Source organism: Drosophila tropicalis, unplaced genomic scaffold, assembly GCF_018151085.1.
Source record: "Drosophila tropicalis isolate 14030-0801.00 unplaced genomic scaffold, ASM1815108v1 contig_859, whole genome shotgun sequence".
Lineage (NCBI taxonomy): Eukaryota > Metazoa > Arthropoda > Insecta > Diptera > Drosophilidae > Drosophila > Drosophila tropicalis.
Window position 1 is genome coordinate 13,367,074 of NW_027173353.1, and position 13,388 is coordinate 13,380,461.

A 13,388-nucleotide genomic window follows, 5' to 3' on the forward strand; every position below is an offset into this window, starting at 1 on the left:
GTTCTTGATGGCTCCTTGATCCAGAAGTTACCTATACCCCCCGCTTTACATATGTAAATCCCGAAAAAATTAAGAAATTTGGCATTTCATATATAGTACATACATTTATTTTACTTTAATAAACAGTGGCGTAGTAACGGGGGGGGTTTTGGGGATAAAACCCCCCCCCCCGAAAATTGGTTCATTTCTTATAAAATTGATTCAGCCAATTCAATATCTTTGATCCTAAAACATGTTAACCCCCCAAAAAATTTTCTGGCTACGCCACTGTTAATAAACCAATCTTTCCTACTTACATTTACACTTAAAAATGTATTTTTGAAATGGATAATATAAAAATACACATTTTAATAATGATTTTGGTTCGGCGTTCAATTGAAATAGTTGTAATGCACTCCAGCGTTTGGCACACCCAAGGTGGTAGGCACATAAGTGGATCCAGTGGCACATTTCAAGCAATTACGTTTCAGTGCCGGTCTTTGCTTTGATTTTGATCCATGGCAGTGCATAGCAAAGCGCAGTTCCTCAGCCATTTCCGAACACAGTGATTGGTTTTCGGTGTGGAGGTTCTTCTTGGAGTTCCAACAAAACTCAAAGATGGCCACAACTACCGCAAGCGCTAGTCCACACAAAAGAACAACAAACACGCCACCTGAAACCGATAATAGATAATGAACTGAGAACGATTAAGACTTGGGGGCTTAAGTTATGTACCGATGTTTTCAACGCCCAGAGCATTAGCTTTAGATTCCTTGCTTTTGTCATCTCTGTTACAAACGTCGCCAGTGTTTTTCCACCACTTGTCGTAAAGTATCTGAATAATGCCTTTCTCTTGTAGCTCCAAGATGGCCAAGCTTATTTTGTCCCTCCAAATTGATCCCTTAGGCGTGGCGATTCCATAACCTGTGCGTATTTGTGCAGTTTACATATTTTAATAGCCGATTTTAAACAAACCACTACGAATTTATCAAAGGTCTATAGGATTCTGGCGACTGTCAGCACTTAATCTCGAATTAGACTAAAATCAACTAACCCTTAGAATCCAGAAGGCCGCCTATTTGGGTTAGATTACAATCCCGCTGAACTGCGTAGTCTAGCATAGTCGACTCCATAAGGAAAGCGTAGTTGCCTTCCATCACCCGTTTTATGCCATCTTCGTAAGTCTTAACAAACACGTTCGACTTTCGATTCTCCATGTACCGCCACATTTTTTGATATATCCCAATTTTGGAATCCTATAAATGGTGTTTTATCAAATAAAATGAAAAAGTTCCTCAAATGCAAATACTTTCCCTGAAAAACGTCATCGTGGAGCCTCCCTCTAAAGTACCATAGGAAATCTCTGTCTGTTCAGCCAAATCGGACGCGCTTTCAATGGGGGAAATCATTCGTTCTACGGTCAAAAATGCAGCTAGATTGGCAGTATACGATGATATAATGATTAGACAGAAGAAAAACCAACAGCCGCCAACAATTCGAGTAGACGTTGCCTGCGAACGAAAAAAATACGATAACAACACATTTGCCATATCCTGTATCGATTTCGAAATCTAAAGAGACGAGTTTAAACATAACCCTTTGAAATCGCGTTTTTGTTAAAAAAAAACTTTTTTCCGCTTGTTTCTCCATTTAAATTGCTAAATACACAAATACATATATTTATATGAATTGCTTTACCTAAGATGAAAAATTTCATTCTAGTCTAAGAGGGTTTAAGATGTATACTTCATCAATGTTGATTAAAGAAGTAGTGAATAAAATGTCGATGCAGAATATAATCGGTTTTGAAAATTTTTGAAATAATTTTCAAAGTCGTCGTTTAAGGATTTTTTAAGAGGTGGGTACATGTTTAAGTAATTCAAATAATTATGATTAGTATGTACCCTGGGATATAGGTCGGAACCTTGCTGCATCAAAGCCCCAATAGCAAACCAAAAACTATTCTTTAAAGTGAAATCGTTTTGTATGCTAATTAATTCCACGGCTTCCGAATCGCAATCTGATGCGACTTCATCAGAACCAACGCCCTTGGCATCAACAAATTCAGCATGCGTTTTCTCATTCAAATCAGACACCACATTATCCTCTTGGTAATCCGATTTGAGGAAGGCCTCCCGCCTTTGATCATTGCTCATTTCACCGTGTCCATTATTCCGCTCCTCGATGCTGGGCAAGTAAGTTAGTTCCAAGTGCTCTTCATTATAATTTGTTTTGCGAATCTTGTGTATTATATGATCGCAGGCCATAGAGCAGGGCGGTTTTGAATTGACCCATTCCACAGGTGATAAACGAGCCACTATCCAAATGCAAATGGATACAAGAATGTATCCAAATGCTATATAGACCCATATTTCAATGGCAAGTGGATTCATAAACGAGAAAAACTTCGTTTGAGCTCGATCTGATATCTGTAAAACATTTATAATTGCTTTAACTTTAGGATAGTTTGTGTCTATGAGAAGCACATGACGACGCATACAAAGGGATGTTTAAGAAAGCGGAAATTTCCCGGTGTTTTCACTCATACCTTTGGATTCAGTCCTGAGCCTTGACGCAAGAATGTTCCAGTAATGAACCAAAAGCTGTTCGATATGGTAAACTGATTCACCACAATATCCGTTTCCTTGTAGCACGGGTGGGGATTTTTCCACTCATAGGGCGAGAATCTGGCCATGACGAAAAGCGCGAAGGATACTAATATATAAGCAGCTAGCACATACAGCCATATCTCAATGGCCAACGGGTTCATAAAGGAAAACAGTCTGGTGGGTTGACTTGTTGGAACCTATTAAAGTGAGGCACATAAACATTAATTCTACAGTATAAAAAACTACAACCAATCATCGAGTATTGCAGAGGCATTGTCAAGCCAACGGGAATGCATGGAACGAATGATATGGGAGATTTAATGACACATACCTTAAAAAGAATGCCATACTTTAAAGACAATACTATACTGTCAAAAAGAAGTCATACCTTAAATAGAATTCCAATGCCCAGGTTCATAAATGGCTTGGTAAAGTCTATAACGCTTTCGCGTGCATAGTTGATAGTCATAGAGGCCACAGCCAGATCAGCCCGCTTCAGAATTGGTAAATAAAAATAAACCCATATATATAATATAACTTAACGAAGAAAACTTACTCTTTCCATCAGCTCTTGAACAATACCGTTCCAAGAATTGGTTTCTGGTATGTAAACCCCATACATATTATCTGGCACAAGTTCAATTTTATACTGGAACCCCACCTGCTGCGCAATGGCTTTTAGCAAGTCAATGCAAAAGCCCTCAAATCTGGCGTTTCCAGTTAGATTGGCGTCCTCCTTAACCATAACATACGGCCTTTCCTGCAATCGGTTCAAACGAACATTACACGGAACTCTCTATTCAGTTTTACTCACTTCTCGAGTCATAACCACCAGAGTTATGTTTGCGATATTCGAGTCGTAAAATGCCGTTGGGTCTGATATGTTTACGCCTTTGTCGGGCTCCCAATAGCCGACTTTTTGAATATGTTCCTGCTTTAATTTTAATATGTCTATTTTAAACTTAGTCCGACGTCCTTCTATAAAGTTTACATTGCCGGTCAAGCCATCAACTGTAGCCTACAAATTCATCGGAAACTTATTTTTCTGCTTTATTTATAATTTGGAGTTTTAAATTTGTACTTACTGAATTTATATAATTATAGAGGGAAAGACCCTCCCCCCAGGTTTGATCGGAGCTGCAGGATAGGTTCTTAAACGTCAAGGCAGGACCACTATCTGAATGCAACGACTGCAATCCGGATGCAAAAGTGTAAACAGAATCGAACATAAGAGCTGCCTCGGTCTGAAACCAATCACTGAGTCATAGAACAAAGCACGTGTTTAGTATTTGTTGTCATGCGTACCTTTAAATAGGGTTCTCCATTTATTAGGTCTAGCCCACTATGTTGTAGTTTTTGCATATGTTCAATGACGTCCACATAGCGCTTACTTTCAACGTCAACTAATCGGAAGGCCGTAATATTAACACTATTGTATCTGAAGTCTTCTAAGTCATAAGTTTCCAGATCCTATCGATTTTTAAACTTTTTGATTATATTAGGCTACATTACACTCCCGATTTAGACTTACAAAAGTTGTAAACATGTAGTGATATCGATGGTCGTTCATTTGAAGTTGCAATATCTAAGAATTTTACAAATGCGTATAAATATATTAGACATTATATATGAAACCTCAAAAGTCCAACTGAGCATTAAGCATAAGTAAGTCGTAAGTGTTCGCGATGCTTTAGTAATGCGGCGATTGTAGCAAGCTATTTTATCGTATCGATATGGCTGAATCCGAGATGAACAACCTCTGCAGTATATAGAAGCTAATATGCAAAATTAGAGCTCTGTAGCTCTAACGGTTTAGAAGGAGATTGAGTCGATCTAGATAAACGGACAGCTGAAAAACTTGGCGGACAGACCGTTGGACGGACGGATATGGTAATATAAACCCGCCTCGTCGAGCTGATCAAGAATACACATACTTCAGGTGGTCGGAGATGCTATTTTCAATGCGTTGCGCACTTCTGACTAATATTAATCCCTTCTGACTAAAATTAAATCCATTTTGACAGGTGTTACAGGGTATTATAGTCAATATGCCCAGTTTAAGTGCCATAATTTAAACAATGGTGAAGTAATTTTTTTATACCATTTACCCATAGGGTGAAATGTCTGTCTGTCCGTCCGTATGAACACCTAGATCTCGGAGACTATGAATGTCAGAAGCACCAAGTTTGGTATGTAGGGTCATGTCGTATGTAAAATGATCAAGTTTATTTTAAATTTATGACACGTCCTCTTCCGACCTCGTAATTTAAACAAAAGTGTTTTTATAAAAAACAAATCTTAGTAAAAACATAAAATATGGTATGTATACTCGCTTAGGAAAGGAGCAAATTTTGTATGTGTTAAAATTTTGCCACGCCCCCTTACTCGGTTATCTCCTGTAGTTTTCTACCTTATGCAATCAAATTCGGCATACTTTTATGTAATATTAATTTCCAGCAAATTTAAAAATGATTAAAATAGGACGAAAAAAACTCAAGTTATGCAAGTAAACGTTTTTCCACAAGGCCAAAATTAGCCTTGTGTTCAATTCATTTGATCTTATTGAAATTTTGGAATATAATGTTGAGCACCTTAGTTGCCAGCGCTTGTATAATAAAGATAGATTGATAGTTTACAACTTTATCCTATAATAATAATAATAATAAACTAAGGTATCGCGTCGTCGACGATTGCGAAGTGGAAATGGGCGTGTCGGTACATACTAACAAGTCTACATACCAAATTTCTTGTATATTAGATGTTAATATATACTCACTGAGCGGAAGAATTGTTTTATATTGGCTGGATTTGTATCGACTATTATTTTGTAAATCTCTTTTTGACGGATTGCTCGCAAAACTTGCCGATACGTATCCGGACTTGCTTGTCTTATGTACATTTCAGTTCTCATCTCCGTTGAAGAGTGCATCAAATTAAAAAGTCCTAAAAAGCAGTTAAAGCGGACGAAACTTGAGGTTTGAATATTAGTGCTAACCATTTGTTCTATTACCATAATCCTCTTCATAAATAACTGCTACTTTCGTCCAATTGAGATACATCATTAAGTCCCGATATGCCATGGTAAGGATGTTGTATGACGGGTAAAGGTTTATGGAGAACTCCTTTCCATTAGATTCTAGATCTATGCGCACTTCAATGTGAGGTATGTCGTAGGCTTCGCATATGGATTGCACATGTCCAGCAAGAAGGGAATCTGTCGGGCCGAAAATTGCTTGAACCCCTGCATCCAGCTGGCGACAAACCTTTTTCGTTGTTCGGAACGAGTCATCTCTTGGCACGTACTCAATATCGTATACTAATTGGGTATTTGGCAAAAGTTCCTTTTCTTTATTGATGCGGTATATCGCGTACTTAAACGCCGATTCCAGGCTACTCTCCCGTTCGTCTTCCGTGAAAATGGCACCTCAACAAACAAGCAAGCAATTATTAGAAGTGGTTAAGAGTATTCTTTGAGTCCGCTTTCACTTACCCACTCGAATTATTGGCGGAAGGGCATTTGCTAGTATAACCATTGACAATATCACGTGTATCAAACAAGCCTTAAAAAGAGTAGGCGGGGTGGATGTCCATGTCGCTATGTTTTTTGGAACGCTTTGTTTATATTTTACCCCACACCTACAACAATACACGCAGTATGCACACTCCGAATGCATGGTGAAGACTCACTAAAATTCAACTAGTCAAGAAACGCATTTAGTGCTTTCTGCAAGTTGCACGGCATCGAAACTGCAGTGATTTATTCGATTTTTTTTTATTTTTCGGTTATTTTAAATTGCATTAAAAATTCGGTCAGTCAATATAACTATTCTGCAAGTTTGTTCTCTCTTTTCATGTTATCCGAACCAGAAAATCCAATTTCCAATATGAAAGTTTTTCCGAGCTTTAAGCTTTACCTTTAGGGGTTGATTTAAAAAGCGCTTAAAATATATTCTGCATGAGTCTCGTTAAAAATAATAAAGATAATGTTTGTAAAATTGTTGCATAAATTTACATATGTACATATGTAAATTTGCAAAATAAGCATCGAAAATGACGTTCCCTGTTTCAAACTGTTCGAGAAGAGATATCCGTTGTAAAATCAATTTTTTCCAGGACCTGGTCATGAAAGACGAATGAATGACCAATATTTCAACTAAAATCGAAATTAATATTCCTTTTTTTAAGTATGAACCCCTGGTATGCATTGAATAATAGATTACCTACACCTACAACTAAGCCAATGATTTTCCCAAGTCCTTATTTAGTTCAAGTTCAAAGTTTTTGCTGAGCAACAACGGGAGTGGTGTCAGTCTCTGTTAACGGTTCCACGAGTGAAAATGGGTGAGAACGTTAAAGTTATAGTTCGTTGTCGACCAATGAATCCAAAAGAAATTAAAGCCAAATGCGAAGTAAGTCGCGTATATATCGATTTCTACAGGTCATTTCTCTATGTCAGTATATAAAACAAAAAATTGGTGCAGGGGATTTTCTAGTGTTGCTAACTAATTTCAGTTCGCTGATCCCGACTCCGCACGTTTTTGGAGCAACTGTAATTTGTAGAATACGGGTACCATCTTGAAATTTGATGGTCATGTAATTAGCAGGACTATTTAAATATTTAAATATGCAAACTTAGTTGTATTTTTTTTTTATATTTGATAAACAACATGGTGAAATGAAATGGTTCTTTTAATTTGCAATTATCGTCTTAAACGGCCATATCTGGTATGGGACTAAACACAGAGTTACTATAAGAGCAACTATGAAGCTACTACGAGGGCAACAAAAGACAAAACGAATGCTCTCTCGCAGTAAAAAATGAAGAAAGGAAGTCGTCTAGCTAACTTCGGAATACCATGAACCAAATGAACAAATATTAAATTGTTTTTGGATGCCTCAAAGCATATGCAATCTCGCTCACTCTTACAAACAGCCAAGCACTCTAGCGCCGCCAATAGCCCACGGCCACCTTCGCCGTTTGGGACCGCTTAGTAAAACTCGCTTATACGTACATACATATATTCCTAGTCCGATTTTAATCAAATTTGGTAGGTTGGTATACATATATAAATAGGGCTAATATTTGTGATATGTTTGGTTCGATACTAACAAATTTGGCGAGAGTGAACGTGGCAAACTAAACAAATCAATGTATTAAATTTGGTAGCTTTTGCTATGTATGAAATAAGTTTTATTTAATTTTCGCGGGTGGAAGTGGGCGTGGCAAACTTTTGAAAAAAATAAAAAAAACAAAATCTGCACGTATGTATGTACATATGTATGTACATATGTATGTAGACCAGTACACATTTCAAATTTAATGTCTATGGCTGATATAGTCTTTGAGAGAATCGGGTTTATCAAATTTAAACTAACGTATTTTAATAACTTCGACCGCGTCAAAGTTTGTATACCCTTGCAAGTTTTTTGTTACTCTTTCCTTACCTATAGAAGTTAAAGTGGAAAAACGTTTTATCTAAAAAAGTCGAAAGTTTGCGAAAAAATCTACAATCTTAGAATAGCAAATAACAGAGTTATTGGGCTAAGTCAATGTTTTCCACCAATTCTTTCAGTGGGTCATTAATTGGTTAACTGAGAAATTTAAATTTTTACAAAAGTCACTTTTTTCCTTCGATCGTTCCTATGGGAGCTATATGTTATTGTCACTTATTAGAAGTGGATGATTTTTTTGTAATAAAAACAAAATAATCATTACTTACCGTCCCTGTTATTAACTTATTTATTAAAATTCAAGATGGTATTAGAGCTAATACGAAAAAAATTTAGTCATAATTTAAGAACAGGAGATTTAAATCAGTAAACAACAACAACGTGAAAGTGCAATTTTGTCGTCCTGTGCTATCATTGAACTGTGTAGCATTATTGAAAGAGTACATAAAATCGAATGAATGAAACAACGCTTACATTAAGATTTTTTTTTGTCATCTATTGTACATTGTTTGTTTTTTGGCATAAGAATGTAAGAATTATTGTGTGCATTCAATAATTGTTGTTTATTAAAGTTAAGAATATTTAAATAGCAAAACAGGTAGTTGAACAGATTGGGATAAAAAGAACTCTGACACAACATCTTTAGGTGACAACTTTTAGCAACTTTACGACTTTAACAACTTCAAATACATCTTAAGCAACTTTTGGTACACCTTCTGCTTATACGTCTATAAAGGTTTTTAAATTTTAAGTTAGCTTTTTTGATATTTATTTAAACTCTTGGGTTAAACACGGTTAAGGACTCGAGTGATAGAAATGTTTGCAAACAGCTTCCGAAATCTTTTCTCCGTCCTGAACTTTGTGTTATAGGGGTTCACATATAAAATTTAGTTGCCAATTTTTGTCATATGGGTTTTGTAGTTGTAAATGTATACATATGACCATATGAGGTCAATAGCTTAATACCCCGATAGTATAGCCCTATTTTTCATGTATCACACAGAATGTTGTTGAAATTGGCGAGTGTTGCATATCTGTGCTAAACCCCTCTGCAAAAACCGCTCCAAGGAAAGTTTTTACATTCGACAGTGTATATGACACCATCTCGAATACTGAAACAATTTATAATGACATGTGCTATCCGCTGGTTGAAAGCACATTGGAGGGATATAATGCAACAATATTTGCTTATGGACAAACGGGCTGTGGTAAAACGCACACAATGCAGGTGAGCAATGCTGAAAATTGTGATAGGCTAAAAGTTTCAGTTTGGAACTATTAATGTAGGGGGATGGATCAAATATCGGAGTCATACAAAAATGCTTTGATCACATATTTGAGAGCATAGCCATGGCAAGCAACATTAGGTTCTTAGCTTTGGTGAGCTACCTGGAGATCTACAATGAAAACATTCGCGATTTGTTGGGTGGTGACGAGTTTTCGGCCACCGTAAGTCATCCACTCAAGGAAGTACCTGGCATTGGAGTAACAGTGCCATCACTGACCACACAGGCCGTGGTAAATGCCAAGCAGTGCTATCATTGGCTGTGTTTTGGGAATAAGAACCGGGTAACTGCTTCCACACTGATGAATGAGAACAGTTCGCGTTCCCACACAATATTCTCAGTAAGCCTAGAGCAGTTTCAAGGATCATTTACTTCATCTACCCCAAAGTCAGAGGAAGGAAACGCATCTGAGGACATCTTAGGAGGAATACGACGAGGTAAACTGAACTTAGTGGACTTGGCAGGTTCCGAAAGGCAGCAAAAAACCGGAGCATTTGGCGACCGATTAAAAGAAGCGACAAAAATTAACCTGTCCCTCTCAGCTTTGGGAAACGTTATATCATCGCTGGTTGATGGAAAGACAAAACATGTGCCGTATAGGGACTCAAAGCTGACCCGGTTACTCCAGGTACGAAAATTTATATTTAGTTGGTTTTTTTACGCTAATTTACTCTTGCAGGACTCTTTGGGTGGCAACACAAAAACCTTGATGATATCATGTATATCACCAGCGGATACAAACTATGACGAGACTCTCTCCTCCTTGCGTTATGCAAATAGAGCTAAAAATATTTCGAACAAACCCCATATTAACGAAGACCCCAAAGACGCAAAACTTCGTCAGTATCAAAACGAAATACTAAAATTGAAGAGAATGCTCGAAGAGAGTCAAGGCAATAAAAATCTCGAAATTCGATCTGATTCCACAGACCTCATTGTAAAAAGCTCCAACGGCAGTCCCAGATTAGAAATGCCTCAGCATACGCCTAATCATCATAACACCGACTTTCAGGAGGCCGACAACTTCGCAAAAGAGTCAGATACAGTTTCTGAACTTCAGTTACAGGCACGAACAAGAATCGATTTGATCAAGCAAGCTTTAATAGGTGGTGAACGAGCAGATGATCAAAATTTAAGGGAAATGCACAGGTTGCGAAAAATGGAGGCAGAACGGCATCTAAGTGCAATCGCACATGCACTGAGCAGAGTCGAAAGTCAGGATCGCGAGTTTCTGCAAGGACATTACGCCAGCATAGCTCAGGAAATAAATGTAAAAAACGACCACATTAAAATGTGCCGTCAAAAAATAAAAATGCTGGAACGGGAAGTCTTTGATTTGAATTCGGAATTTCAGTTAGATAGGGAAGATTATTTGGATGAAATCCGCCACCTCGGTCGCAACATAAAGTTCTATCAACAACTCTTGACCAGAGTTCAGCCTTTTCTTTGGAAGAGCGGCAAAAATTTGTATGTTTAAGTTAAATACATAAATACCCAAGCATAACATAACAATTCTTATTTACATATTCAACAAGAAATCCTGATAATATATTGGAGAACTCAACATGGAACGATGACTTAAAAGTTTGGGTGATTCCTGATTCCGATACCATAAAACTGCCACCTACACAGCTAAGCGCAAGTCATCATAACAGGCAAGGTCGCAGCAAGGACAGCCAAAAAACCTTAGATTGTCTTCAATCACATGAAAATGGCCAGGTATTCTCCAATGATGTTGGGTGTGTTCTTTAAGTAGTTCATAACTGAAAAGTACATTCTCTTTTCTGTTAGGGTTCCGACAGTGACGATTTAAACGAATCAGATAAAGTCAATATACTAAAAAACTATTTCCGTCCAAATCGACAAAAGAACCGAGACCGAACACTGCGAACAAAAAGTTCGCAGGTGTATAAAGGTAATTTATAGCTAGTCCGTAACCTGAAAGTTGATATTGGTACTGATAATATTCTTTACATTTTTGCAGGAGATTTACCGTTTAATGCAAAAAGGATATCACTCAAAGCAACACGATTAACTTATCCGGAAGGAACTACGCTTGTAGATCATAAACTCTCAAAAATTAAAGATTTGTTAGGTAAATCTTCAGTTAGTGCTTGGACCTCACAATCAATGATGGAAAATCCATTAAGTCCAGGATCAGTTGAAGAAATTCATGAATTGAATGGTAATACATATTCACAGCGAAACGAAACGTTGTTTTTATAACAGGTTTAACTTTATACCATTTATACCAAGGGCGGGACATAAAAAAACTGCCAGAGCTTTGGCGGAGACATTACAAAAGGCTATAACACCGATATCACAATAAACAAGCGTTTCTAAAACAAGATTATAGATTGTTTTTAACCCATCTTTTACGATAATTGTATAAGAAGCAAAATAGTTTTTCTGACCAAAGTTATTTTTCGACCAATTGTTCCTATGGGAGCTAAGAATATGATATAGGTATCCGATCCGACTAATCTTCATGAATTTATCCATGCAATGCCCTAATACATACTTAAGTTAAGCTGGAGACACTATCTTGTCTCTTAAAATTGAGTTAAGGCTAAAGCTGGTTTGCTTTATTAAATAAAGTCATCGTTGAAGTTGATGAGCATTTTCAACAGCTGAGTATATTATTAGATTCAGCCTTGAATACATGTAATATAGACCACGGATTGACAAGGATTTACAAGCGGAAAGTCTTCGAGAACATTTGTCGCCTTTTCTTACCTGAATTCTTCAAATTGTGAAGTCCAAAAAAGTCCCTTAAAAATTTACTTCGAAATTTGTTCACTGTTGGCCCAAGTAATGCCTGCTTTTCAAAATTGAAGTATATCCAAATTTACCCAAGATCAGGAATGAGCACTTTACGACTCAACAATTTGGCCATCTTATCTAACTGACATGTATGCTGGCATTTAAGACTATGCCTACATAAATTGATTTTTATTTTATTTAGAATCGGAGTACCTTAATAAAAGGCCCTACGGTACGCCACTGCTATCAAAGCTGGCTGCAATATAATTATTATTTTTATCGCAATGTGATTAATTAATAAAAAGAAGTGTTAAAGTGTTTTACTCACTGAAACTGAATTTTATTAATTAGCAGAATGCTCATACATATATGTATGTAGATACATAGATGTAGTTAGGTATGTACGTATTTCATAAGAAACCAACGATTTACATCGGAGCTGCTAACAATGCAGAAGAATGTACATATATTTATGCACAAGGACTAGATAAAAATGAACATACATACATACATACATCACATAGCTCAGAACAAGAGAAAATACGATCGCGAAGCTTACAAGATCCTCACAGGTAAGGAATCATGGATCTAGGAGTATGAGCCTGCAACAAAACAACAGTCGACCGTGTGAGTCCTCGGAGCGGAGTTAAATCCAACAAGTACTTCGTGGAAAAAGTACCTTAAAGTCGCCTGCTTCTTCGCCAAAACTGGTCATGGGCCACTGTTTCGCTTGAGGAACGAAGGACGGTCAATTCTGAATGGTACGATTGCCTGAAGTCTTTAAAGAAATTCGAAGAACGGACAAACGAAGTCGAATGATTATTCACCATGACAACAAAAGCTCTCACACAAGATGTCGAATTCGCCTTACAGCCCTGACTTGGGCCCAATGACAATAGCCATCGTACATATGTACTTATGTATGTACATATGTACGTACATGTGTAAACTTTATTGGGTCGGATATGCTTCCTTCTATGCGTTGCATACATTTAAGTATATATGCCTGATTTAAGTATATACATGGTTCGATCCGTTAAGAGCATCCAAAATATTGATATGATATCAATTTGCAAAATTGGGATAAATAGCCATCAGCCTACGGCCAATTCCGCCCTAATGTACCTCCCTATTTTTCATAATTCAGGAATGGTAAACCTTGGCTATTTACAGTCCGATTTTATTTAAATTATGTGTACTCTTATATTTTACAATGCAATTTGCGGAAATGACGTGTTTGAGTGAGATGTTTCAAATCTTTTTATACCATACACCCATAGGGTGAAATGGTATATTAAAG

The 13,388-nt window shown here is 37.1% G+C and overlaps 2 protein-coding genes across 2 annotated transcripts; one reads left to right on the forward strand and one right to left on the reverse strand.

Annotated features, from left to right (window-relative positions):
• Positions 1-84: 84 nt before the first annotated feature.
• On the reverse strand, positions 85-12,083 carry LOC137581696 (glutamate receptor ionotropic, kainate 2). Its single transcript, XM_068295938.1, has 16 exons — positions 12,062-12,083; positions 6,079-6,502; positions 5,599-6,012; positions 5,365-5,531; positions 4,120-4,173; positions 3,894-4,058; positions 3,674-3,832; positions 3,403-3,606; positions 3,145-3,348; positions 2,977-3,081; positions 2,528-2,785; positions 1,884-2,408; positions 1,291-1,490; positions 1,034-1,233; positions 715-903; positions 85-652 (listed from the first exon to the last, which is right to left on the reverse strand). Exons 2-16 carry the CDS (start codon positions 6,260-6,262, stop codon positions 372-374), a joined length of 3,309 nt encoding a protein of 1,102 aa, XP_068152039.1. The 5' UTR covers positions 6,263-6,502; positions 12,062-12,083; the 3' UTR covers positions 85-371.
• Positions 6,805-11,673, forward strand: Kif3C (Kinesin family member 3C). The gene is made up of 8 exons (XM_068295943.1): positions 6,805-6,997; positions 9,043-9,267; positions 9,327-9,953; positions 10,005-10,792; positions 10,861-11,044; positions 11,117-11,240; positions 11,310-11,510; positions 11,582-11,673. Exons 1-8 carry the CDS (start codon positions 6,926-6,928, stop codon positions 11,635-11,637), a joined length of 2,277 nt encoding a protein of 758 aa, XP_068152044.1. The 5' UTR covers positions 6,805-6,925; the 3' UTR covers positions 11,638-11,673.
• Positions 12,084-13,388: the final 1,305 nt, after the last annotated feature.

Bases quoted from the DNA above. Each gene is read 5' to 3' on its own strand.
- LOC137581696 (XM_068295938.1), bottom strand. From the start codon at position 6,262: ATGCATTCGGAGTGTGCATACTGCGTGTATTGTTGTAGGTGTGGGGTA. The intron at 4,059-4,119 runs GTAAGTCTAAAT...AAAAATCGATAG, and splicing joins ACTACATGTTTACAACTTTT to GATCTGGAAACTTATGACTT. The intron at 3,349-3,402 runs GTGAGTAAAACT...AACCGATTGCAG, and splicing joins TGGTGGTTATGACTCGAGAA to GAAAGGCCGTATGTTATGGT.
- Kif3C (XM_068295943.1), top strand. From the start codon at position 6,926: ATGGGTGAGAACGTTAAAGTTATAGTTCGTTGTCGACCAATGAATCCA. The intron at 9,954-10,004 runs GTACGAAAATTT...TTACTCTTGCAG, and splicing joins AGCTGACCCGGTTACTCCAG to GACTCTTTGGGTGGCAACAC. The intron at 10,793-10,860 runs GTATGTTTAAGT...ATATTCAACAAG, and splicing joins TGGAAGAGCGGCAAAAATTT to AAATCCTGATAATATATTGG.